The sequence below is a fragment of the Protopterus annectens genome, chromosome 1.part2 (assembly GCF_019279795.1).
Source record: "Protopterus annectens isolate FY-2018-M chromosome 1.part2, PAN1.0, whole genome shotgun sequence".
In the NCBI taxonomy this organism is placed as follows: domain Eukaryota; kingdom Metazoa; phylum Chordata; order Ceratodontiformes; family Protopteridae; genus Protopterus; species Protopterus annectens.
Window position 1 is genome coordinate 1,249,392,198 of NC_056727.1, and position 25,797 is coordinate 1,249,417,994.

Consider the following 25,797-nt stretch of genomic DNA (forward strand, 5'->3'; position numbering starts at 1 on the left):
TTTTTTTTTTTTTTTTTTTTTTTTGGGCACTCAAAAAGTTGTGACTTACTCAAAATGTCGACCAAGTTGAGCAGGCAAAACCTACCCTTCACAAAGCCAATTTGTGTGGGATCCAGAGTTTGGAGATTCCCTGTATCCTTTTTTATTAGGTCCATGATGATGCGTTCCATAGCTTTGCATATCAGAGTCATCAGGCTAATGGGACTATAGTTCTCAGGGTCTGTCATTGTCCCTCCTTTGTGGAGATTGATGACTGTAGCAGTGTACCATTCGGTAGGGACAAAGCCTGAGGTGAGGCTGTACTGGGAGCACAAGTGAGGTGCCAGTTCAGTCTTTAGTTCATGTAAAATGCAGCCAGGGATATTGTCAGGTCCCATAGAAACTCTCTTCTTGGCCTTGGACAGTACTGTTATAACCTGTGTAGCAGTAATACTGGGTGCCTGGCAATATACTGGTATTGATTAGTCCTGGGGGGGGGGGGTAAAATTGGTACTGAATCTGTCAGCCAGTATATTGGCAATATCTGTTGGCTCGTTATAGGAGGTACCGTTGTGCAGTAGCTCAGAGCAAATCTGGGTTTTGCCGTGAAAATTCTTTGCAAAACTATAGAAGGCCTTGTGGTTGTGTTTACTATTTGCTACAGTTCTTTTTTCATAGCTAGCTTTAGAGGTTTTGATGAGGGATCTCAACTTTTTGTTGAGGCGATAAGGGAGTTTTTCCAGTCTTGGGACTTTACCTTTTTCTGCATCAGTTTCCTCCAACTCTTGTAGAGTTTATGGCAAGGAACCACCAAATTGACTTCCTTTTTTGGAGGAGAGCGTCTTGGTTCTATTTGGTATGGCTTGATCCATTCATTTGTTTTTGTGTTTGTACAGTGCATTGTTGTATGATTCAGCGGTCATGCAATTATTCTTCATTTGCATGGGTGCTGTGAAGTTAGCCACCTTTATTTTTAGGAGCGCAAAGTCAGCTTTGGAGGTTTTTCATAATCGTTACCTCTGCGTAGGTGGGGGGGTTGAATTTCCAATGTGATTAGTTTGAGGTTGGATCTAATCAGGGAGGAGTTGACTATTGTAAAGCAGATTGCCCATGTTAGTAATGACCAGGTCAAGGATGTTTCTACCTCGAGTGGTGGTAAGAATGAGCTGGTCCTGGGCATTGGAATTAATGAATTCCAGGAAATGTTGGGAAAGTGTATTGGTGGATGAGTAGTTTTCCCAATTAATGGAGGGGTAGTTGAAGTCGCCCAGTATGAATGTGTTAGGTTGGACCCTAATATTCTCCAGGGTGCTTAAGAACGTGGGACATGGTTGGAGAACTACAGCAGGCTACGACCTGAATCGCTGTCTTACCCAATGTTAGCTGCACCTGAAGTATCTCAGATGCGTTATGTTGGCCTACCAGTCTGGAGGTGTGTGCATCCTTTATGAATATGGAAACACCCCCGCCTTTGGAGCTTCGGTCCAAGTTCTGGGGCCGAAAGGTGTGGAATGAGTTATAGCCTGGTAGTGCAGGCGTGCTTTCTGCTGCCTTGAACCCGGTCTCTGTTACAGCACAAATGTCGATGTTCTCCATTTTAAGGAGTGCTTCGAGTGAGAGCAGTTTTATATTTAGACTTCTAGCACTGAACAGTACAACCCTCAGATGCATTTGTTTGTAGCTGTTACAGTAGTAATTTGGTCTTTGGAACACTGCCTAAAAAAGGCACTATAGGAGTGGCAAGAGCCTTGGCCAGTATCCAGAAGCCCAGGGGTGACTGACACTGGCCATTTCTGGCAAAGCATCGAGGTCGGTCAGTCATGTCATCCCAGGCAAACAGATACTGGATCCCTTTAGAAGGATCCTAGAAACTTAGCAAGTTGTTGAAATCAATCATTTTCTGCTTGTACTGTGGTATCATTCTTGTTGGGAGTACCTTGTTAATTATTCTTTGTGGGAAATGTTTGCATTTCTTTCAATATTGGTGGCTGACGGATGGGACCAGGGTGTTTGTTGGCTGACACTAAAAGTTTTTACCTCAAAACTTTTTTTCTGTCAGGACGCAAGGTCAGCCTTTCCAGGCTCCATTATTTGCTTACTAAATAATCTTTTTACAGTTGACAAACTGCAGTGGTTCATTATGGAGCTTTTCATGTAAGTTATCACTTTTTTGTCAAAACTGGTTGGTTGGGATTAGGCCAGAGTACTTGGTGGTTGGGACTAAAAATTTACCTCAAAGATTAATTTGGTTAGGAGGCAAGACCTCCTTTTCAAGGCTCCTGTAGCCGCTTGACGTCACCTTTTGTGGCTAGGACTACACATTGCTTTTGCTAATGTGATTGTTCCTTCCAAGTGACCCAGGAAGAGAAAACTTATCTGGGAGGCTTTAGTTTTTACTCAAGCTTCCTCTTTGCCTCAGCTGATGCTGAATGACTGTGCTTTGGTTAAATTGTTCCTCAGACTTCTCATCACTTCTTTGATCCCTGTGGTGTGTTCCTCTAGAAGCCTCTAAGGACTGAGATTCCAGTACTTCACTTCTAAGACTGTTCACGTGCTCTGTTAGGGTTAGGAAGAACTCTTGCATGCATCAGGGAAACGACTTGGCAATGCTCCTTAGTGCTATAAGGAACTTCCTTCCCAAGGAAAGTGCCATCTTTTAAACTGCTCATTCTTTTGGGCGGGGGTGCGTTCTTTTACCAGAAAAAGTTGTTGTTTGTCTTTTCGGCTTTTCCCAGATAGGGGTCGCCACAGCAGAACTCCGGTCCGCTAATGATTGGCAGTAGATTTTTATGGTGCCGAGTTGCCAGCCCGACGCCCAACCCTCAGCAAAGGCACGCCCATTCACGCATGTCTTTCAGAGGCCACTTGACCGCGGGGAGGACATGCAGACTCTACACATAAGGCACTCCAGCCGAGAATCGAATAGGAGAACCTCTTGCTGTGAGGCAACAATGCTACCGCTGTACCACTGCGGCTTTTATAAAATTAGACATTTTCTTCAACTGTAATGAAGACATGGCTGAGCTTTGACAAGAATTTTTTTAAAATCTTTAGGAATTTTAGTTGAAGAAAAATTACAGAATGCACTACAGATTTATTTTGTTACAGATGGGTTTTCTTTAACTATACCTGTTCCTTCTGGGTTGTCAGCCTTTGGGTAAGTTTTATTTTCAGCCAGCAGTTTACCAGTCAGCCACCTGGTCTCAGGAAGTCTGGTTAATTGTATAATTGCTCTTCAGCCATGGATTCCTTTTTGTCTGCTAGTTCCCATAGTCGGTATTAGAGAGAGTAATTGTCTTTTCTTTCATTTGATATTTCTGTGTTGCTTAGGGTGTTGTGTGTCAGGATTACTAAACATTTCCGTAGTATACTAATGAAGCTGCTGATGCTGTTACTAGAGCAGCTGCCACTGCATCAGTGTTGTGAAAACTTGACTGGCAACATTATCAGAACTGACTACAGAATTGCAAAACTGAGATTATGAATGTTCCCATGAATTAAGAGGTTTTATATGGTTCTTTTGATTAAAAAATTGAATTCAGGAGTTCGTCTTTTCAACCCTACTTGCAAAATGTAGTAGAAATAATTTTACCAATTCAGGATTCTCTTTCAGGAAACTGTATAAATGTTCTCAGCAAGGCAAAACTATACTTCAAAAAACAGCTGCTTGGAGGTTCAAACAAGGTGTATTCACAAAATTAAGGGTTAAGTTAACAGGCTAATTATTGTCTCAGGTGTTTTCCCATTTCAACACTGGCTATGTTGATGTCTCAAAAGCTGACCTTTTTCTAAATGCACAGTGTGTGGCCATAAGCTGTTGCCGGCTAATGGTCACACTCTGTGCGTGGTGTGTTTAGGGGTTCCCCACCTTACTTCGGGCTGCAAGATCTGTGCAGCCTTCAACCTTCAGGCTCTGCGAGATTGCAGGGCCAAGTTGATTCTGGCTGGTCTTCCAGTGGAACCAGCGGCTTCCTCTTCTTCTTCAGCCACGGCTGTGGCTGTACAAGCTTCTGGTCCTCCTACCCTGTCTGGGACTCAGACACCCACTTCAAAACAGGGCGATAGAGAGGCCAGGAAGGAGAAGCACTAAGAGAAAGATAAAGAGAAAGAAACAACGAGAGGGGTCGCAAAAGACCAGCGGACTCTATTCCTTCTGCACTCCCCTGCTAAAGTGGTCTCCACACCTGAAAATGTTACTAGGCCGTCTTCCCCTCCGCTCCATTCTCCAAGATTCTCCCTGGAGCCGGAGGAGGCTCAGCCCACTTCGAGGTCGTCCTCGCATCGGCCCTCCTGGCTGCTATCAGTGGCATCCTCCAGGTCCACAAGGAGCCTCTCTGAAGCTGACATGGACCGGATGATGAGAAGGTTCTTGCAGGCTCATTTGCAGATGGGAGTGTTGCTGGCTCACTCTCCTGCCGTTGCGGGAGTTTACTTTTGATGTTTGCCCCGATAGCTCCTTTTCCTATCCATCTCCGGGTTTCGGAGTCCCTGGATCCAAGGAGCTCTGGAGTCAAAAGGATGGCTGAGATGGTTCCCACAACCTCGACGCCGGCCATGCCCTTGGGTTTTTCGGATTGTGTGTCTGATCCGAGCTCTTGGAGCCAAGATCTGGATGTCTGATCTGAGGTGATGTGTGTCGGTGGCTCAGTTGTGGTCGGGGCATACCATCCTTCTGGGTCCGGCTGTTACGGGTGCGGCTCCGATCCCCTCATCAGATCTGAGGCGCACGGCTACTCGTTTCACACGTTTCAGGGAAGCCTGTTCCCCTTCAGCCTTTGAGGAGAGGGAACTCTCTGGAGGATCGAGACCCCTCACTCTTTCCTCAGTCCATCCCTGCTCCCTCGCAGATGAATATGTCTTCTGTCGTACAGTCCTTCCAGGGACAGCCTGTCTCTGATGCACCGCAGACGTTTCCCCTCGAGGAATGCGAAACTGTGAGACCTCCCTGGAGAGTCCCCCTGAGGAGGTCCCTGGCAAATGCCAGTACAAGAGGAGGCACATCGACCCCCCCCCCCCCCCCGAGTCCCTCACTGAAGATACCGACTTGGAGGAAGGGAAAGGCTCCTCTAGATCACCCCCTGAAGACATCTCCTTCAGAGACGTAATGAAAATTCTCCGCCAGAGGGGAGGCTGATCCGACCAAAAGCCTTCCTCGAATGAGTTGGTATTTCTGGAGGCTTTCGCAGGCCCATCTACCTCTTGTGTGTCTCCCCCCCGACTGATTCACTGATGGACCTCATTACCACCAGAGCTTGGAAGGAATCGGACACTGTAGAGCCAATACCAGAACTGCCAGATGGTGTTGATCCCTCCTACTGACAAGCCTGCATGGAGTAAGGGTTCCCCAGTTGAAGCCGTGGTGGCGGCCACCACCAAAAAGGAACTGGCCTAGGAAAGTTCCTCGGTCAGATAAACGGTCATTCTCTGCTCTTATGGCTACCCTTAAATTGGTTACAAATACGTCCATGCGTTAACACCCTCACGCCACCGAGGGAGCCGCTAGGCTGGCCGGGACCGTTATTGCCATGAAGCGTCATGCCTGGCTATGGCTTTGTGATTTTTCTGAACCTTTCAAGGCATCTTTTGCGAATGCCCCTTTTGACTTTTTGACCCTGTTCGGTAAGACCATCTGTGAGACACTAGTCCAGAGTGAGAAGGACAGGAATGTGAGTGCATAACTTCTTTATCTGAAGTAGTTAATTTCATTTCATCATCAACTTGTGGGACAGAATCCCCAGCTACCAAAATCATGGGAGGCACTTAACTCATTACATCCGAGTGACACCTCCAGGTGCATCTGTAGTTACCTCCTACTGCTCCTCTAGGCGTCAAATATTGCTTGTTCATATTTGCATTAATAATTCCAAAACCATGCCCTATACGAGGTATCAGAATATTTTATCTTGAAGCATACATGATGGCAAACACATTTGTATTGATATTTGACCTATGTCAATGAGTATGTGTTAGAATTGTAAGGTGATAACTTTATTTTTTAAAGACTCAAGCCATGCCCACTAGGTGTTAAATGTGCACAATCAAAAGAGCTGTACTATACTCACTGATTATTATTCTGCTGTTCTGAAGCTGTGCAGTGGCTAGGCCATGTCGAAGGTGCCCTAAAGCTTTGGAAGCTGCCCAGCTAGTCTGATTCTTGGTAGAATATCCCATATAGCTTAGGCTACTGAAACAGTGATCTATTCAAGCATCTGCTGTTATAGCAAGTTTACTTACACAGCTGTACTTTTGTTGTTTACTCCAAAAATGTCTTCATTGTAGATAACTGCACCCTAACCATTTGGTCTTTGTTGCATGCTTTTCACATGCACTGCTGTCTTTTGTGACTCTGGGAGTCCAACTACATTTCCCAAGTCTATTATTTGAGCTCTGTACTTGTACTCTTCTCAGGCTCCTTAGGTAGTAGTTGCTTGGGGTTCCTCTGCACTTTTGAGTTGTGAAAAAATGTATTAATCTTAAGATGTAATGTATCAGTTGATCTACCAAACAAAAAACATTTTGGCCAGAAATACTCTAATTTTACCCATGTGTGTATGACTAATGTTCTTCGTGTTTCACTGTTGCAGGCATTACATTTGGGTAATCCTGCTGGCAGGTTGCCCTCAGTCAGCCTGAATTCCAAAGTCTTGGATCCTGCCTCAGCTGCTGTCGCCCCTTCCCTGACGTCAGGTCGTCAGGGGTATAAAAGAAGCGTCCGATGCCATTTTCTTCAGTCTTTCTTGCTGCGCGGTCCCGAAGCAGAAGCAGTTCACAAGTGCCGGTCGGCTGACTCCTGAGATTTTAGTGTTAGAATTTCAGATCTGAAGTCTTCATTAAGCCAAGTACCCCGTTGGGGAAAATTTTCTTGCTCCAGACCGATGTCAGAAAAAGTAAATAATTGTATTTCTTGTGGAAAGCAAATACCTCATAAGGACTTTCATTCTTACTGTATTCCTTGCCTAGGCCCTGATCACAACGTTTCTGGTTGTCGGTTTTGTGCTAGATTTAACCAACGCACTATTAAGCGTCGGTATGATTTTGCTTTAAACTATTTTGGACGCTGGTTTAATTATCCAGAAATGTTGTCGGATAGCCATCCGACTACCGGAGTTCACAAAAAACGCAAAGAAAAAGAGAGAGATAAATAACAGAGGTCCAAAACCAACGACAAAGCTTCTCCTAAGACAGTCGCCGGTTCGCCGGTCCTCAGTGAGGTGCTTTCACAGCCCCTGAAGCCCGCTACTTTGTAGTCACAGGCCGCTACCGATTAACACGTGGAATCGGTCATCCAAGGTATTGGAGCCTCGGTACTATTCCCTCAGATGGGTCCGGAGCCACTGAGGGTGTTTTCAGACTTAAACATCTTTACATTAAACAGACTTCAGCTTCAAAGGCAAAGACTAAAGCACCTTCTAAAGCAAAGAAACAAACTCAAGAGCCACGTGGACAGGCCTCTATGCCCAAAAAACAGATGCTCACAATGGCCAAAGACTTGATTACCTTAATCAGGGGTTCCCATCCCCCTCCTGATAAGAGGCCTAGGCAAGAGACTGACTATGAATCTTCAGATCAGGTTTCTATTTCTTTAGATTCCTCTTCTGATCAGGAATATTTTCCCCCCATGAGGATGCTGATGCTGAAGAATCTATACCTTCATCTTCTCCTCCAGAGGACTATTCTTTTGGGGAAACCTTGCATACCATGAGGCAGCATTTCCACTGGGAGAGCCAAGATTTTTCAGAATCTAAAAAGAGACTCAGGGATTTCCTTTTACTACCTCAACACAGGCCTCTAGCCATTCCACCTGTGTTAGACATTTTAGATGGTGTTTTCGGAGTCTAGTATTACCCCTGACTCCTTACCTCCAGCTCCTGTTAAGCCCGACAGATATTACATGGTTCCTGACTCTCATAAATTCCTTTTTAAAACCCTTCTGCAGACCCAGAAACTATTTCTCAGGGTCCCAAAGGAGTTAGGACTTCCGCAGTAAAAAACCCTACCCCTTCTGACAGAGATTCTGGGGCACTGGATAGATGGGAAAAAAAGGTTTACACATCTGCTACCTTGGCTATAAGGGCCTTAAACGTCAGTTTCATATGCTCAGATATCAGCAACATGTCATGGCATTGCTTAAACAGAAAATGTTGATAAACTCTGAATGTGCAGAAAACAAAGAAATGCAGGATTTATTGCATGCAGCTGAACAAGTTGGAAAGTATACTTTGCAATGTGGTTTTGATTTTTTCGAGGCCTCCTGCAGGGCTGCAGTTACTGGTTCTGTAATTAGGAGACATGCTTTGTTAAAGGAACAAAATCTGAGTGATCATGTCAAAGTTAAATTATTAGATGCACCTTTACAACATGATACTTTGTTTGCTGTTAAGGCAGAAGAGGTGTTAAAGAAAATGGAGGACAAAGCTAAATCTATGCAAACTGTCAAAGTTTTTTTTACAAGTACAGCCACTTAGGTTTAGTAGACACTGGCCTACAAAAAACTGTTTATTTCCGGTGTCAGACAGACTTGAAAGGGGCAGATCCAAATGCCCTAGTGGCAGATCCCTGGCACAAGGTTCATACAGGTCAAAGCAATGGGGTGCTTCTACCTCCAAAGTTGGAGAAGACAGATCCCAACCATAGAGTAAACCGTCCCAATGACTTCCCCCTGCCTGCACCAAGCACTTATCTCTTGGCAGCACCCTTAGGGGAAAAATTAGCACTTTTTTCTCAAAATTGGCACATTATAACCCAAGACAAGTGGGTTCTAAATATAGTGTCACAAGGCTACAAGTTCCATTTTCATACCCTGCCAAAGGCAAACTGCTGTCCAGATCTGCCAAAAAAAATCAATGGACAGAGACACAAAAACAAGTCTCATCCCTCATGGACATAGGGGGCCATTCAACAAGTACCAAAGCAAGAGCAGGGACAAGGATTTTACTCGAGTGTTCCTGGTACCCAGAAAGGACAAGGCCTGGAGACCAATACTGGACTTATCTATTCTGAACACATTCCTGGATATACCAAAATTCAAAATGTTGACTTTGCAGCAGCTTTCGCCCATGCTGGGCAAGAATGCTTGGCTTGTGACTTTAGACCTCAAAGAGGCATACCTTCCTGTCGCAATCAGACAATCATGCAGAAGATACCTCGGATTAAGCTGGCTCAATGCATTACCAATTCTCTGCACTGCCCTTTGGCTTATCTACTGCACCCAGGGTCTTTACAAAGTGCCTGGCACCAGTAATTGCACTCTGCAGACAAAGAGGAATACAAATATATCCTTACTTGGACGATTGTCTAATTCAAGCAGAGAACAAGGACATTCTTCTTCAGCATCTCGCATTTGTGAAAAGACTTCTAACATGCCTAGGGTACACAGTAAACGAAAAGAAATCAAAACTAGTACCCTCTCAAGAGATAATATTCCTGGGTGCAAGCTTAAATACAACTGCCCAGATGGCTTATCTCACGCGGGACAAACAAAGGCAACTGACTACCTATTTCAAAATGTTGGCAACAAAGGCCCAGTTATCTGCAAGAAAAATTCTGCGGGCTTTGGGCTTCATGGCATCCTGCATCCTACTAATTCCATATGCAAGACTGCATATGAGGAAACTTCAATGGTACCTAAAAAGTGGTTGGACTCAACACTGCCACAGCCTGGAAACGATTACTGTCATTCTCTGCCTGCAACAGGAGTTTCGATGGTGGGCGAAGGCTCGTCACCAGAACAAAGGACAGCCATTCACATTACCCCCAGTCTGGCAGGCACTAACAACGGATGCATCAGATTATGCCTGGGGGGCCCACATGGCAGGAAGATGCATTCAGGGCACGTGGTCCTCAAACCAAATGCATCTACATATCAATCAAAAAAAGATGCTAGCTGTTCAAAATGCCCAGACAGCCTTCAGGAACCTACTACATCCAGGACAACTACTGATAAAGACAGACAACACCACTGTTATGTGGTATATAAACAAGCAGGGGGTCACACATTCGTACCCCCTTTGCAGACCAACCATGACTTTGTGGGACACAGCATTGACTTACCAAGTACATCTGCAAGCACAATTCCTGCCAGGAAAGGAAAATACTCTGGCAGACGAACTAAGCAGAAACCTCATGGATCCCCACGAGTGGCAGCTGGATCCACAAGTCTTCAGCATGATAGCAAGGAAATGGGGATGCCCGGACATAGATCTAGTTGCCTCCCCTCACAACTACCAACTAAAAAGATTCTGCACAAGGACTTATCACAGACAAGCATGGAAAGTGGAAGCCCTATCTTTCAGCTGGAAAAACCTATCCGTATATGCCTTTCCTCCACTCCCTCTCCTCCCCAAGGTACTCCTAAAGGTCAGACAGGAGAAGCCAAAGATGATACTGATTGCCCCAGACTGACCCTGCCAGTACTGATATCCAGTCCTAAGGAACTTGTCTCAATGCCCAGCTTGGACCTTACCTCAAACATCCCATCTACTATCCCAGCAAAACAATCAGATCCTGCACGGCCAACTCAGGACTTTAAACTTGGCAGCATGGCCGGTAATGTTATCATACAAAAGACACCTCTCAGTAAAGCTGTGATGGATGTCATTTTGGAAGCTAGAAGGCCTAGTACTAGAAGATCTTATGCTGGAAAATGGAAGAGATTCTGTGCTTGGAACCAGGCACAAGGAACTGATACAGCTGTACCAAGTATTCCTCAGATTTTGCAATACTTAACTGTGATGCTGAACAAAGGCCTATCTTTTTCATCCATTAACATTCATGCCTCTGCCATTTCGGCTCATTACAATAGAGCCACCAATCTTTTCTCATCCTTTATTAAAGCAGTACCTCAGAGGAGCCAAAAATTTAAGGCCTCCAAGGAGATCACCAATACCTGCATGGGACCTCAACTGTGTCTTGGAAAAACTCACCCTGCCTCCTTTTGAGACAGCTGCTACTGCTGATATAAAGTTTTTATCTTGGAAAACAGCTCTGCTCTTAGCAATAATGTCTGCAAGACGTGTTTCAGAGCTACAGGCACTCAATGGCTGTGGAACCTTTTATCACGTTTTATCCAGACAGGGTTTCTCTGAGGACAAACCCAACATTTATGCCTAAGGTGGTATCCAGTGTGGCTCTTAACCAAACGATTCATCTGCCAACTTTTTATCCAAACCCTCAGAACAATGGGGAGAGAATTATGCATTCATTGGACATACACAGACAGCTTAGATTCTACTTAGGCAGAACCAACGTTTTCAGGAAGACACAGCAATTACTAGTGGCATATGGTGCAGGATCACAAGGAAATGCTATCTCAAAGCAGACTATTTCAAAGTGGATAGGCCACTGCATTCGTTTCTGCTATTCTCACCATGGCAAGCCAGTACCGAATGGCATTAGGCCACATTAAGCCAGAGCTGCAGCCACTTCAGCAGCCTTTCTCAGGGGAGTACCAACCAAAGACATTTTAGAGGCTGCTACTTGAAGTTCAGTGCACACTTTTACAAAGCACTATCATCTGCCACTTTACTCTAAATCCAGGGCAGGCTTTGCCACTGCAGTTCTGCAGGGCCTCATGGCCGCTCCTAATGCTGTCTAGCTCCAGCCTCCCAAACTTAGCTTTGGGACTCTACCCAAATGTAATGACTGCAACAGTGAAACACAAAAAACATAGTACAGTTGTGTACACTTACCATAAATGTAGATGTTCGAGTGTATTCACTGTTGCAGTCCAAGTTACCCGCCCACCATCCCCCTTTTTTCTGCTGGAACTTGTCTTTCCTTCTTGATTTATACAGCCTGTGTGGTATATTTGCTTGTAGATGAAGGTAAAGTTTATATTGGTGCATTTATTTTTATATATATATTAATTGAGCCTACCCTTTCAGGGGGCACCTAACATCTGGGGCAAGAAAAACTGAAGAAAATGGCATTGGCCGCTTCTTTTATACCCCTGACGACCTGACGTCAGGGAAGGGGCAAGAGCAGCCGATGCAGGACCCAAGACTTTGGATTTCAGGCCAACTGAGGGCAACCTGCCAGCAGGATTACCCAAATGTAATGACTGCAACAGTGAATGCACTCTAATGTCTACATTTATGGTAAGTGTACACAACTGTACTACTTTCAGCTTCTGTTGGGAGTTCCTTGTAAGGCAGACTGATATGTACTTTTTTTGTGTTCCATAATGTAAGCATTAATTATTTCTTGGTTTGCAGGTATGTGTTGGCTGTTGACGTAGAGGATGGCTAAAGAAATGTAGGAATTTGAGTTTGGATAGCATGCGTTGTATTGTAGCATGTGTCCATATATATGTGCAGAAATGAGAAAATTCAAAGTGAACTGGACAACTAGGAAAAAGTAAAATTTTATTGGAGCACTTTTGTCAGTTTTTAACTATGACTTCTTCACAATAAAATCAAGTTGCACTCAGAGTCTTATGTAACCAGTGCAATAAATCAATTAAAGCACTTGTAGTATTCTTGGTTTTGAAAATATATATAAAGAAATATAACCTCTATGGTAAAAATTTACTTGACTTGCTAGTAAAATGCATTAAGGGAACCTGTACCTTTAAAAGTGGATGTACATTCTACAAGTGTTTTTTTTAATTGATGTATTGCACTGGTTACGTAAGACTCTGAGTGTAGCTTGATTTTATTCTGAAGAAGTCATAGTTAAAAACTGACGAATGCGCTCAAATAAAATTTTACTTTTTCCTGGTTGTCCAGTTCGCTTTGAATTTTCTCACTTTTGCTCCTTTTTGGTTTGGAATGTGTGCAGAAATCTTGGGATGTTGGATTTTACAGAAGGAAGGACAGAACTGGGATCGAAGATATGCTAAGTAAGATACAGTAAGGAAGTTTCTGTTACAGATGCAAGCAGATAAGTACACGCTGTGCTGTCACTGTCCTAAGATGCTAAATGCTGTATTATGTGCCATTTATTTTTGCACGATTTACGATAACTGCATTTAAAGAAGAATGGTGTCAGAGTAATTGTAGATTTACCTTCTGAAACAGAAAAACAGTATGGTTGTAGTCTTAAGCCCATTTCTAGTGTTGTTAAAATGTGTAACTTTTGACACTGGTTTTCTTTCTTGCATGCAGCCTTAACCATAGGCGTAAGTGTGTGTTTGCAATTAATATTCACTGTGTTTTTTTTTTTCCTACCCTGCTTCCCATCTGAACTTGGAAGGGCGAAAGATGTGCAAATGTAAGTAGCCATTTTCTGTAACTCTTTTCCTATTTTTTATTGGTTTGTACTCTGTGTGTATGTGTGTGTGTGTGTGTGTGTGTATATATATATATATATATATATATTACACATACACACTATTTAATATATTCATAATATATATTACTGTGGGTGTTCATCATTAGGGTCACTGCTGCAGTAGCCACAGCTGACCAGTTTCCAAAGCTTCTAGGCATCTTCTGCATGTCCAGTCTGTCAGCTTGAGCTGAACTGACTAAAAAGAGTTGTTTGGGCACCAAGCCCTTACGAGCTTTTCTGCTTTCAGACAGCAGGATTGATGGTCAGCTAATGGTTTCCATTGCTGGCCAGATAAGTTCCCTTTGGAAAAATTATAGTAGAAAGCATTTTTAACACTTACTCTTGCCCCCCAAAACTTAAAATAACTTTTACTTCAGCAGAAGTAGTTTTAAATTAAATTACCTTTTACTACAAAAGTAAACAAGTGGCCCTTCCATTTAAAAGTGATGACAGATCACTTGAAAATCATTAAAATGAATGTTTTACAGAAAAGGTGGAATTTTTGTCATAAAAGGTAAAGTGGAAGTTTTTTGCCTGAAAGGAGCGTACCTGCCCTGCAATAGAAAGTGTTTGATTCTCTATCCTTGAAAGCCTGCTGTTCATTGTCTGATGAGCTTGGCACCCAAACTTGTCTTTTTAGTGATCTCATCTTGAGCTAGCAGCTTGGGTTTGTGGAAGATGTCCTGAAACTTTGGTAGCTGACCAGCTGCTATACACTTAGCAGAATATAACCCTTATAGCTAAAGCTACTGCAGAAATTATACTATAACAATAAACTTTCAAATTAAGTTTGCTTATCCTTGCATATGTGTAATGAAAAAATTGCTGTTTTTAAAAATGTCATTGCTAATAAAAGCATTATCTTGCTGTGTTCCTCAATAGAAATTGATCAAAAATGCTTCATTTGTTGTTGGGGAACTATGTGGTAAGGTATAAACAGTGAAATAAAAAATATTTCAAGGCTTGCAAAGTTAGCTGGTGAACTTGCCATTTGTCAAGAAAGGTACACACTGCACTTTACAGAGGACAGATGTACAAGACTGTTCAGTAATTTTCCATTGAAATTTTGCAAAGCTTAAAGGTTGCTGTGAAAATAAAAAGAGATCAGTTGACAGGAGTCCAGTTGACATCTTCCAGATCTCTGCTAAATCCAGTCAGATACTTCACCCTAAAAGGAGTACCCCCATCCTTACAGTGTGTAACAGAATTTATATTGGTTCATAGCACTGCTTGTAGGTAGCATTGATGTATACTACTCTTCATGGCCAGTCTTCAGCACAATTAACTTTATTGCATAATTCATTATAGAAAACTTCTCTTTCTTGCTTTTCAGTTTGTGATAAACCTTGAAGGAAAGAGGTAGATTGTGTCAGTGGTTGTGATCTTTGGAGAGCTACATTTTCCTCATCTTTGTGGCCGACATTTGGCACAGAGACAGGATGTCCGTGTGTGACACTAGCAATATGGGTTCAAGAACAGACTGGGGTTGGTATCTACTGTACCTGTGCTGTAAAAGTTCTGTTGAAGGTTCAGTTAACTGTCCCTTGGGCTGCCTTAAGTCAGTTCCAGTTCAGTAACACTGTAGACACCCAAACACGCATGCTAGTAAGTTTTATAACTTAGCATTATGTTATGTAAAACTCACGAACATAAGGCAGTCATCTGATTTGTTTCTGCTCTGTTCATCAAGGCATCTGTTTTGTTTAGTTTTGCTTTTCAGTACAGTTTTGCTAACCTCTCCTAGCCCCCCACTATTAAAACAGCTTACATTTTTTTTTTTGCGATTTTAGTGAGTGCAAATATACCTTAATATTTTTTAGCAATGAACATTTGATCACTACTGTTCCTCAGTTGAAGCTGTTTGTGTTTTAAGAATGCATCATTTCCTTGCTTAATTAACACCAGGACTATTTGCTTCTTTGGTGTCATGTAAGTGCTGGGCATGCTTGTACTGGAGTGATTTGCGTGGGAAGCAGTATTTTGAGGCATCTTGGCTGTTTCCTGCTTTGTTTTTCATAAGCTTGTAAATTGGGACTTTCTTTCCTAATTTGCTGTTGGACTGCGCTGTAAAAAAGATTCTAAAAATGAAAACGCTTGTGTATTGATGTTAGCACTGCTGAGTCACAAATCTTGGTTCCTGCATTTTGTTCTATGGCTTGGGTCCCTTCTGTGGGGAGGTTTTACATCCTCCTTGTAGTCAGCATGGTTTATTGGTTTAATGCCAGGTAGGCTGTGGTTTCTCCAGTCACCCACAAATCTGGCAGGTAATTGATGAATGAACAACTTTTTTTTCCCCACTCAGGGTTGGTAGTTATACAGGGAAAATGACAGTGCTTAAACAGATCTGTTAATGGGTGGGCCTAACAGCAGTAAAGTTTGAAAGCTGACTAACAATTCAGAATAAAATGGGAAATGTAATATCTGCAGATGTGTAGAGTACAGTAGCAAAATGTTTGGTCTGTCTGGCCTACCCCAATCTTAAAGTATAACTTTTGATCTGATGATGTCATTTTCATTTGTTCATTAACCTGTGGGTCTCTGTTCTGACCCTCGGAACCGACTTGGCCACTTCAGTAATTTGAGATTCGAAGCTTGAACTTCTCCTCTCTACCCATAATACCTCTTCCCCAAGGTACCTCATATCTTATTTGCTGCTCGTGAAACAAACAGCGAGGTTTTGGTGCTCTTGAGCTCCTCCAAACTTTGTGCATTTCGCAGTGAGTTAAGTCTCTTAGATATCCTTTTTTACTATTATCTTCTGATTTCCACCTTAATTTGTTTTTGTAGTGTAAATTTTTGAATCCATCTAGGGCTCATGTTTCTCTGTTCTCCATAACATTTTCCCAAGTCTCTTTCCCTTTTTTAGGAAAAACATTTTTTTAATCATGTCTGAGGCTGTCCGGGCTAATAAGCCTTTAGGTTTCAAGAAGTGCACTTCCTGTGGGCACAAGATTCCCTTATCTGATGCTGGCAGGAAGTGCGTCTGTTGCTTGGGGCCTGCACATTTAGATAGTTCTTGTTCAGTTTGTGCGGGTTTTTACCCTGGGCTTTGGCGGATCATCAAAGCAAGTTGACCCTCAAGGAGTTACTGCCGGCTTCTTCCCCTTTTACTGTTCCTTCTATTTCAGGGGCTCTCAATCCCCCTCTAGAAAACAAAGGCCCAGGAAACAAAGAAGCGTTCTCCCAAGAGTTCTTCCTCTTCCCAATCAGAGCTTGTTAAAAATGTAAAAAAAAAAGGTCCCCTGCATGGAAGTAATTGCACGGATCAATCAAACATAGCAAAATGAATATTTATGAGCTCACCAATTAAATTTTTTGACAAATTATTTGTATATAAGGACTACAAGATGTTTGGCATATTAACACTGATGAAGGCTAGGTTAATTCCATAGCCGAAACTGGTCTATTTTCTTGTCTTCCATTAAACTATTTATACAGCTCACAGTTGCTGGCTCTTGTTTTTGGTCTTGTTAAAAATGTGCCAAAACTGTTTAAACCAAAGGCTTCTGAGCCTTCTCCTTCAGTTCCCATGGTTGCCTCTCCACCCTATACCTCATTCCCTAGTTCGTGGCCGAGTGTTTCGACTCAGAGATATCTGCTGTGGGACACCTCAACTAAAAGGACCTCCAGACCTCTTTCTACATTTTCCTCCAAGCCTTCTTGGAGTCTGATAAAAAGACTTCAGTAGATTGATGAGGCAATTCCTCGAAGCACAGATTCAGATGGGGATTTTTCCAGTCCCGTCCCCCTCTGGATCGATGAGGCTTTTGTCATTCCGTCTTGTGGCTCCTTCTCTGATCCAACTCTGTCGGTATTGTTGGTTCCATTGGTCCCAGGAGCCAAGGTGTCGGGGCCGATAGTTACCACATCTTTGCCTCCGACTATTTCCCCAACGTGTTCACTGCTGATAGTGTTTGTTCTGAGTGTATCTTGGAGCCGTAGCCTCGACGTCTGTTCCAGGGGGTTGACTTTGACTCCGAAGTTTTCAGAGCCATCACTTGCCCTCAGAGCTTGAGTGTTCAACAGCTTGGCTCTGACTTCCCCTTTTGGAGTGGGAGACTCAGGGGCCCTGGGGGATGTCAATTCCTGTACCCTCATCCCCGGAAGGATTGCTCTTAGGTGTTCAGAGTCCTTCTTCCTTCGAGGTGGTGGAGAGGTGATGGAGACCTTCTCATCCTAGTGGAACCTCTCCCTGTCCCCACCAGATATGTCTGAGGCCTCTCTTCTACCACGTGTCTAGCCAGCCCCTGGAAGTCTCCAGACTACCCCTTCTGTGGACCCCCAGAGATCTTCTGACAGCTCCGTGGAGCATCCCACCGAGGAAGTTCCGAGGAAGAGGCTGTGCAAGAGGAGACAAATTGATTCCCTGGAGGAATCTGTTACCACTGACACTGAATTTGAGGAAGGTGAAGGGGTCCCCAAGATCACCACCAGATGACTACTTCTGAGACATCTTAGAAATCCTCCTCCAGAGAGGTGGATGGTCTTCCCAAATCCCCTCCCCAGAGGAAGCAGTGCTGTTGGAGGTTTTCAGGTCTGGCCCATCTACATTCTGGGTGTCCCCCATGCAGACCTGTTCATTGAAGTGCTTCGAGGGTATGGTAGGAACTGGACACAGTAGAGTCCATACCCAATCATGCAGACAAAGTCTTGAGTGCTCCCCATGACAAAACCTTCTGGACTGAGAATATTCCAGTAGATGCTATGGTTGTTGCTGCAGCCACCAAAAAGGAGCTAGCCTAAGAGAGCTCCTCTGTCCATCCTCCTATCAGAGTCTTTGGCTTTGGACAGATTTGGTGAGAGTTTATGCTTCGGCCACTTTCACCTTGGGAGTGTTAAACTACCTTTCCCATTTTATGAGACTACAGAGGGACCTAGTCAAGGAACTCTCTAGCTCTACCCCAGGGTCCATGTTTGCAGAGGATCAGAAGGTTTTCTCCTCCAGAATGGCCACCCTCCAGTCCCCGTCTAATGCGTCCAAGAGGCTGATATTCCATGCAGCAGAGGGTTCCTCAGGGCAGCTGGTTCTGGCATTGCCATAAGGTGTCCTGCCTGGATGTGGCTGTATAATTTTGCTGAAGCTATTAATGCATCCTTCGTGAATGCACCTTTTGGCAGATCAACCTTGTTTAGGCTCCACTGTTCGAGAGAGACAGTCCTGCAGTGTGAAAGATGGGAAGAACCTGTCTGCTGTCAGGATCTGTTTTTCCTTCTGCAGGAACCAGTGTGGGACTAAAAAGATGTGGTTCAAGAAATCTCAGGGTCCTTTTCTGGATTCTCAGGAAGAATTTTTCCTCAGAGGGAGAGGGGGAAATAACCAAAATGGTAGACATCGCCCAAGCAGGTGAGGAGGTCCGCAGAATCAAGGCTGTTGAGAGTCCTCCTTGGACAGACCCTTACACCATTCCTGAATTGTTGCCCAACTACCTTCCTCTGGATGTAGTTGGAGGCACTTTTCCTTGCACCCTGAAACCTGGGAAGCCCTCACAAATGACCAGTGGGTACTAAGGATCATATCCAAAGTATACTTGATTCCTTTTTGGAAACACCAAGTTTTTTTTTTCTCTCCGATATTCCACCCATTTTGAGGGAGGATGCAGCCGTAGAAGTCACAAAATTGCTGCAGAGAAGTCGTCCAGGAGCCCCCCCCCCCCTAGTCATGTCAGATTGGTTATTTACTCGAGGTTCTTTTTGGTATCCAAAAAGACAGGGGACTTGAGGCCAATTTTGGACCTGACATCTGTAAACAAATTGGTAAAGAACATGAAGTTCAGGATGGTCACGGTTCAGTCCATCCTACCTCTGCTGAGGATGAATGACTGGATGTGCTCAATAGACCTGAAGGATGCGTACTACTGCATCAGGATGGGCAGGCACTCCAGAAGGTACCTTAGTTGCAGGCTGGGGGCCAGTCATTTTCAGTTCAGATCATTCCCATTTGGTCTCACCACAGCCCCTGTGGTCACCAAATGCTTGGCGGTGGTTGCAACTCATCTCAGGCTATAGGTGTTCCAGATACTCCCTAACCAGGCATTGTCTGACTCTGGCCAGGGATTTCCTTTTCCAGTTGGCCCCACATCTTGGTACATCTCTCAACTTGGGGAAATCGTAGTTGGAACTGGTTCAAGTGATAGATTTTATAGGGGCACGTCTAGACACAACGGTTTCTCGGGCTTATCTCACAGTGGATAGAGTGTGAAGCCTGTGTTTTCATGTAAACAAAATTCTGACCATACCAAATCCTCCAGTGAGTTTGGTTCTCAAGCTCTTGGTAAAATGGCGGCCACAATACCCCTTTTGCCCACAGCATGCCTTCACATGAGAATCTTAACACTGGATGTTAGTGATTCAGTGGTCTTTACACAGACATCTTCTAAGTCTTCCCATCAAACTTTCCCAACTGTGCAAAGAATCTCTGGTATGGTGGCTTCACTCTGTAGACGTTATTCAAGGACGCTCCTTTGTTCTTCCTTCTACAAATGCCATGTTGACCATGGATGGTTCCCAGACAGGGTGAGGTACATTTTCTGGGTCGGGCGGTAAAAGGCACATGGACGCCCCAGAAGACCAACTTGCATATCAGTGTCCTAGACATGAGAGCAGTTCCTATGGCATTGCAAGAGCTACACAACTTTCTTCTTCTAGGGACTGTTACAGAATAGACGGACAGTATGTCAGTGGTCTGCTACATCAATAAACAGGGAGGAACCAGAGCTTGCCCTCTGTGTCTAGAAGTTACGATTGTGTGGCAATTGGCGATCTCTGCTAACTGCTTTCTAGTGGCAACTCACATTCCAAGAGAGTCCAACGTCCTAGCAGACACTCATTCAAGTTCTGCTTATGCCTCACGAGTGGTCTCTGAACCAATCCACAGCTAGCATGATCTTCCAGTGATTGGGTCAACCCTGCTTCCACATTTTTGCTTCCCCTTTCAACAGCAAATACAGCAGGTATTTTGCCTTGATCCCTCCTCAGGAACAGTCACCAAGGGATGCTCTAGTTCATGCTTGGCCTACAGGTCTACTCTATGCTTTTCCCTCGCCTCCATTCCCAGGTTCTTTCAGAAGACATTCAAGTTGAAGAGGTGGGAAATCCTCATTCCTCCCTTTTGGCCTCTGCAAGTCTGGTTCCACCTGTCTTTGTTCTCATTTGATTTGCTCTGTGGTGGCATTAGATCCAGATCTATTGCACCCCTTTGGGCATCCTCACCCTGTCCTTTAAAGCCTGAAACTAACAGCATAGTTTCTCCAATAGTGGTGATGGCCAGACATCCCAGGCTTTCATCCCCAATCCAGAAGATCATGATTTCTGCCCATAAACCCTTCACAAGGAAGGTTTATAAGAGTAAGTGGAAACGAGTTTCCATATGGACCCAGCAGAAACAAATTGACCCATCTGAAGTTAATCTTCTTCCCATTCATCACTGATGGGTTTAGCTCCGAGCCCTCGGAACCGAGTCGGCCTTATACCAAGCCTGCGTGCACCAAAAACTCTCGAGCTAAGCTGCTACCCACAATGCCCTTCACTCAGTTACCTCTGATCTTCTTTGCCACGCAGCCATATAGCAGCGTTTCATTAAGCTCTCCAGCTAAGTGTTATATTTTTCAAAATTCTTTAAATATTTGTGCATTTTTCCTGTCAGTTTGTTAATTTTTTCTCTGTTTACTCACGCAGCTCTACCCACAGGTATTTCTTTTCGTACCATTGTTGGTATTGACCCTTTTACCCTTGTGGTATTCCCAATACCATTGTTTGTATTTCCCTCATTCTCTCTCTACACTTTCTTCTACTTTAGTGTGTGTGTTTCCTGTTATGTTGGAAAAGAAAGGGACTACGGGGTTTAAACACTGCTCCTCTTGCAGTGGTAAACGCCCAAATAGTGATTTACATGAAGAGTATGTGTATTGTTTGGGGGTTCCGCACTTATCGGTGAAACCTCCCATGTGATAATTGTGCCAGCTTTAGTCAGTGGACGCTGAATGAAAGACGAAACAAGTTGATTCTTAAGGGCCTGCTTCCTTCGCCTTTTTCAGAGGCTATTTCTGCATCAGAGGTCTCATCCCCTCCTTCTGTGGACAAGAAACGTCCTCGTTCAGACCCCTCTTCACTGGCCTGTGATAGGGGCAAAAGCCATAAGCACAAGACCCACAAGACTTCTACCGAGCACAGTATCGCCTCTTCGGTTCCAACCACCTCTGCTCTGAGTTTGGCTCCAGTGATTCATACCGAGGTCACCTTGTCGGTGCCTGTTTTGACTCCAATTACGGCACCCACTACAACTTCATTTCCGACCAGTTTGCTTGTCTCTACCTCGGCACCAATGTCCCCCATTTCTGCTCCGACGTCTGTTCCGTCAACAGCTTTGGAGCCACTATTAACCGCCACCCCAGCTGTGACCTCTGCTCCGAGCCCAATGTTCTTCGTGTTTCACTGTTGCAGTCATGGCAGGTTGCCCTCAGTCGGCCTGATTAACAAACTCTTGGGTCCTGCGTCTGTTGCTGTCCCTTCTTCCGTGACGTCAGGTTGTCAGGGGTATAAAAACATGCAGCCCATGCCATTACATCAGTTTTTCTTGCCGCGCGGTGCCCGAAGCAGAAGTAGTTCGCAAATGCTGGATGGCCGACTCCTGAAATTTTTATTTTCAAGTTTCAGAACCGAAGTCTTCTACTAAAAGCAAAGTACCCCGTTGGGGAAACTTTTTCTTGCTCCTTACCGATGTCAGTAAAAGTTAATAATTGTATTACTTGTGGGAATACCTCATAAGGATTTTCATTTGTACTGTAGTCCTTGCCTAGGCCCTGACCACAACGTGCCTTGCTGTCGGTTTTGTGCTAAATTTAATCAGTGCACTATTAAATGTCGGTATATTTTTGCTTCTAAATATTTTGGCTCAAGATTTAACTATCCAGAAATGACGTCGGTTAGCAATCAGACTACCAGAATACTTAACAAAAAAAAAAAAAAAAAAAAAACCGCAAAGAAAGAGACAGACCGTCAAGGTCCAAAATAGACGAAGCTTCTCCTAAGCCAGTCGCCAGTACTCAGTGAGGCGCTTTCGCAGCCCCTGATAACCGCTACTTTTGATTCGCAGGCCTCTACTGAGACCCATTCGGAATACAGTATGCCATGAGATACTTTAAGTATTGAACCTGCGGCTGTCTCTACCTTAGATGGGTCTGGAGCCGCTGAGCAGGCATCGGCTTCTGAGGGTGTTTTCAGGCCTAAAGATTTGTATATTAAACCGACACCATCTTCAAAACTAAGGCCAAAAACTACTTCTATATGTCAAAAAACGACTCTTGGGCCCACGTGTACAGGCCCCAATGCCTAAAAAACAAATGATCAAAATGGCTGAGGATTTAATTACCTTGATCAGGTGTTCCCATCCCCCTCCTGCTAAGAGGCCTAGGCAAGGCACTGACTATGAATCTTTAGATCTGGTTTCTATTTCTTCTGATTCCTCTTCTGATCAGGAATTATCTATTTCCACTTATGAGGACTCTGATGCAGAAGATTCCATCCCTTCTGCTTCTCCTCCTGATGATTTTTCTTTTGGAAAAACTTTGCATACCTTAAGGGAACACTTTCACTGGGAGAGTCAGGATTTCTCAGAATCTAAAGAGAGACTTTGGTTATTTTCTTCTTCTTCCTCAGCATAGGCCTTTGGCTATACCTCCTGTTCTAGACATTGTTGATGATATTTTCTCAGAATCCAATATGACTCCCGATTCCCTGCCTCCAGCTCCTAGTAAGCCAGACAGATACTACAGGGTCCCTGACTTCCACAAATTCATTTTTAGAAACCGTACTGCTAACCCTGAAACCATTTCTCTGAGTCCCAAGGGCGTTAAGGCCTCTACTGCTAAAGATCCTACCCCTTCTGATAGAGATTCCAGGGCGCTGGATAGATGGGGGTAAGAAGGTTTACACGTCTGCAACCTTGACAATCAGGGCTTTAAACTGTCACTTGCATATGCTTAAATATCAACAGCACATCATGGGTTTACTTAAACAGAAGATTATGTTGATTTCTGACTGTGTGGAAAATAGAGTTGCAGGATTTATTGAATTCAACTGAACAAGTTGGAAAACATCCTTTGCAATGTGGTTTTGATTCCTTGGAGGCCTCTTGCAGGGCTGCTGTAACTGGATCTGTGATAAGAACGCATGCTTGGCTGAAGGAGCAAAATCTGCCTGTCCATGTTAAAGCAAAATTGTTGGATGCTCCTTTAGAACAGGACAGTCTTTTTGGTAATAAGGCTGAAGAAGTTTTGAAAAAGATAGAAGATAAAGCTAAATCTATGCAAACTGTGAAAGTTTTCCTACAAGTGCAGCCACCCAGGTTCAGTAGGCACCGGCCTACTAAGAACTGGTCCTTTCCAGTACCCACTGGAGCCGCTCAGATCAAACCCAGACATTCCAAAGGCTCCAGGTTTCAGTCGCAAGGAACTTTTAGAACAAAGCAATGGGGTGCCTCCATCTCCAAATCTGGAAGCAACAAGGCACCTTCCTTTGGTAAACAGTCTCAATGACTTTCCACTGCAATCACCAAGCACTTATCTTTTGGCCATCCCTTTGGGGGGGAAACTGGCACTTCAGGCACAAAACTGGCAATTGATTACCCAGGACAAATGGGTTTTAAATATAGTATCCCAGGGATACAGATTTCATTTCCACACGTTGCCAGTCCCAAACGGATGGCCAGACCTGCCTCCAAATCAGTGGGCAGAGGCCCAGTAACAAGTTATGTCCCTCATGAATATGGGGGCTATTCAACCAATGCCAGAAAAGGAAAAGGGACAAGGTTTTTATTCAAGACTTTTCCTGGTACCCAGAAAAGACAAATCATGGCGTCCAATCCTGGACTTACCAATTCTAAATACATTTCTGGACATTCCAAAATTCAGGATGCTGACTCTTCAACAGTTACTACCTATGCTAGGCAAGGATGCCTGGTTGGTAACTCTAGACTTAAGAGGCATACCTTCATATCCCAATCAGGGAATCTTGCCGAAGGTACCTCCGCTTCAAAGCAGGCTATTTGCATTACCAGTTCTCTGCACTGCCCTTTGGCTTATCTCCTGCGCCCAGGGTCTTAACAAAGTGCCTGGCAACAGTAATTGCATTTTGCAGGCAAAGAAATATTCAAATTTATCCATATCTGGATGATTGTCTAATTCAGGTAGAAAGCAAGGACACTCTTCTAAAACATCTGGCATTTGTAGAAAGGCTTCTAATTTGTCCAGGGTACACCATAAACGAAAATAAATCACAACTGGTACCCTCTCAAATAATTACATTCCTGGGTGCAAGCTTGAATACAACTGCCCAGATGAATTGCCTTACGCCAGAAAAACAAATTCAGTTTATGACTTACTTCAAACAGGTGGCCACAAAAACCCAGCTATCTGCAAGACAAATTCTGCAGGCCTTGGGGTTCATGGCCTCCTGCATTCTTTTAATTCCATATGCAAGACTGCATGTGAGGAAACTTCAATGGCACCTAAAAAACATCTGGAGTCAGCATTGTCACAGCCTGGAAACAATGATCCCTATCATTCCTTGCCTACAACTAGAGTTCCTATGGTGGGCATAGGTCTGCCACCAAAACAAGGGACTGTCATTCATTCCACCCCCTGCTGCCCAAACTCTGACTACAGACGCATCAGACTATGCCTGGGGGGCGCATCTGGCAGGGAAATGCATTCAGGGCCAATGGAGCCCAAATCAAGTGCACCTACATATCCATCAGAAAGAGATGCTAGCTGTACATAATCCTCTCCTTCAAGGACTATCTTCATCCAGGACAAATACTGATAAAGACAGAACACCACAGTCATGTGGTACATAAACAAGCAGGGGGGTACACATTCCTACCCCCTTTGCAGACTAGCCATGGCATTGTGGAACACGGCCTTGACTTATCAAATACATCTACAAGCTCAATTCCTTCCAGGAAAGCAAAATACTCTGGCAGACGAACTAAGCAGAAATCTTATGGACCCACACGAATGGAAACTGGATCCACAAATCTTCAGCATGTTGACACGCAAATGGGTCAGCCCAGACATAGATCTCTCTGCCTCACCCCAAAACTATCAGTTGGACAAATTCTGCACAAGAATTCATCACAAAACAGCTTTGAATGTGGATGCTGTATCCTTCAGCTGGAAAAACCTATCAGTCTATGCCTTTCCCCCTCTGCTTCTACTCTCCTACTAAAAGTCAGACAGGAAAAACTAAAAATGATTGATTGCTCCAGACTGGCCTCGCCAGCACTGGTACCCACTCCTGCACAATATGTCTCAACTTCCTTCGTGGTACCTGCCTCAGACAACCTCACCTACTGTCTCAGCAGTACTATCAAATTCTGCACACTCGGCTCCTAACTTTGAATCTTGCAGCATGGCTAATCAGCTAATTTCACCAGTTGCATCTCTCAGCAAACCAGTGATGGGTGTCGTTTTGAAGGCTAGAAGGCCTAGTACTAGAAAATCTTATGCTGACAAATGGAAAAGATTCTGTGCCTGGAACCAAGCACAAGGAATA

The 25,797-nt window shown here is 44.1% G+C and overlaps 1 protein-coding gene across 1 annotated transcript in view; it reads left to right on the plus strand.

Annotated features, from left to right (window-relative positions):
- The window catches only part of KDM1A (lysine demethylase 1A), a gene marked incomplete in the record, with an annotated part of 2,315,042 nt that overhangs the window by 1,092,046 nt on the left and 1,197,199 nt on the right, over positions 1 to 25,797 (plus strand). The window contains 1 exon segment of the mRNA XM_044060124.1: positions 13,171 to 13,188. Within this exon segment, the coding sequence (XP_043916059.1) occupies positions 13,171 to 13,188 (18 nt within the window).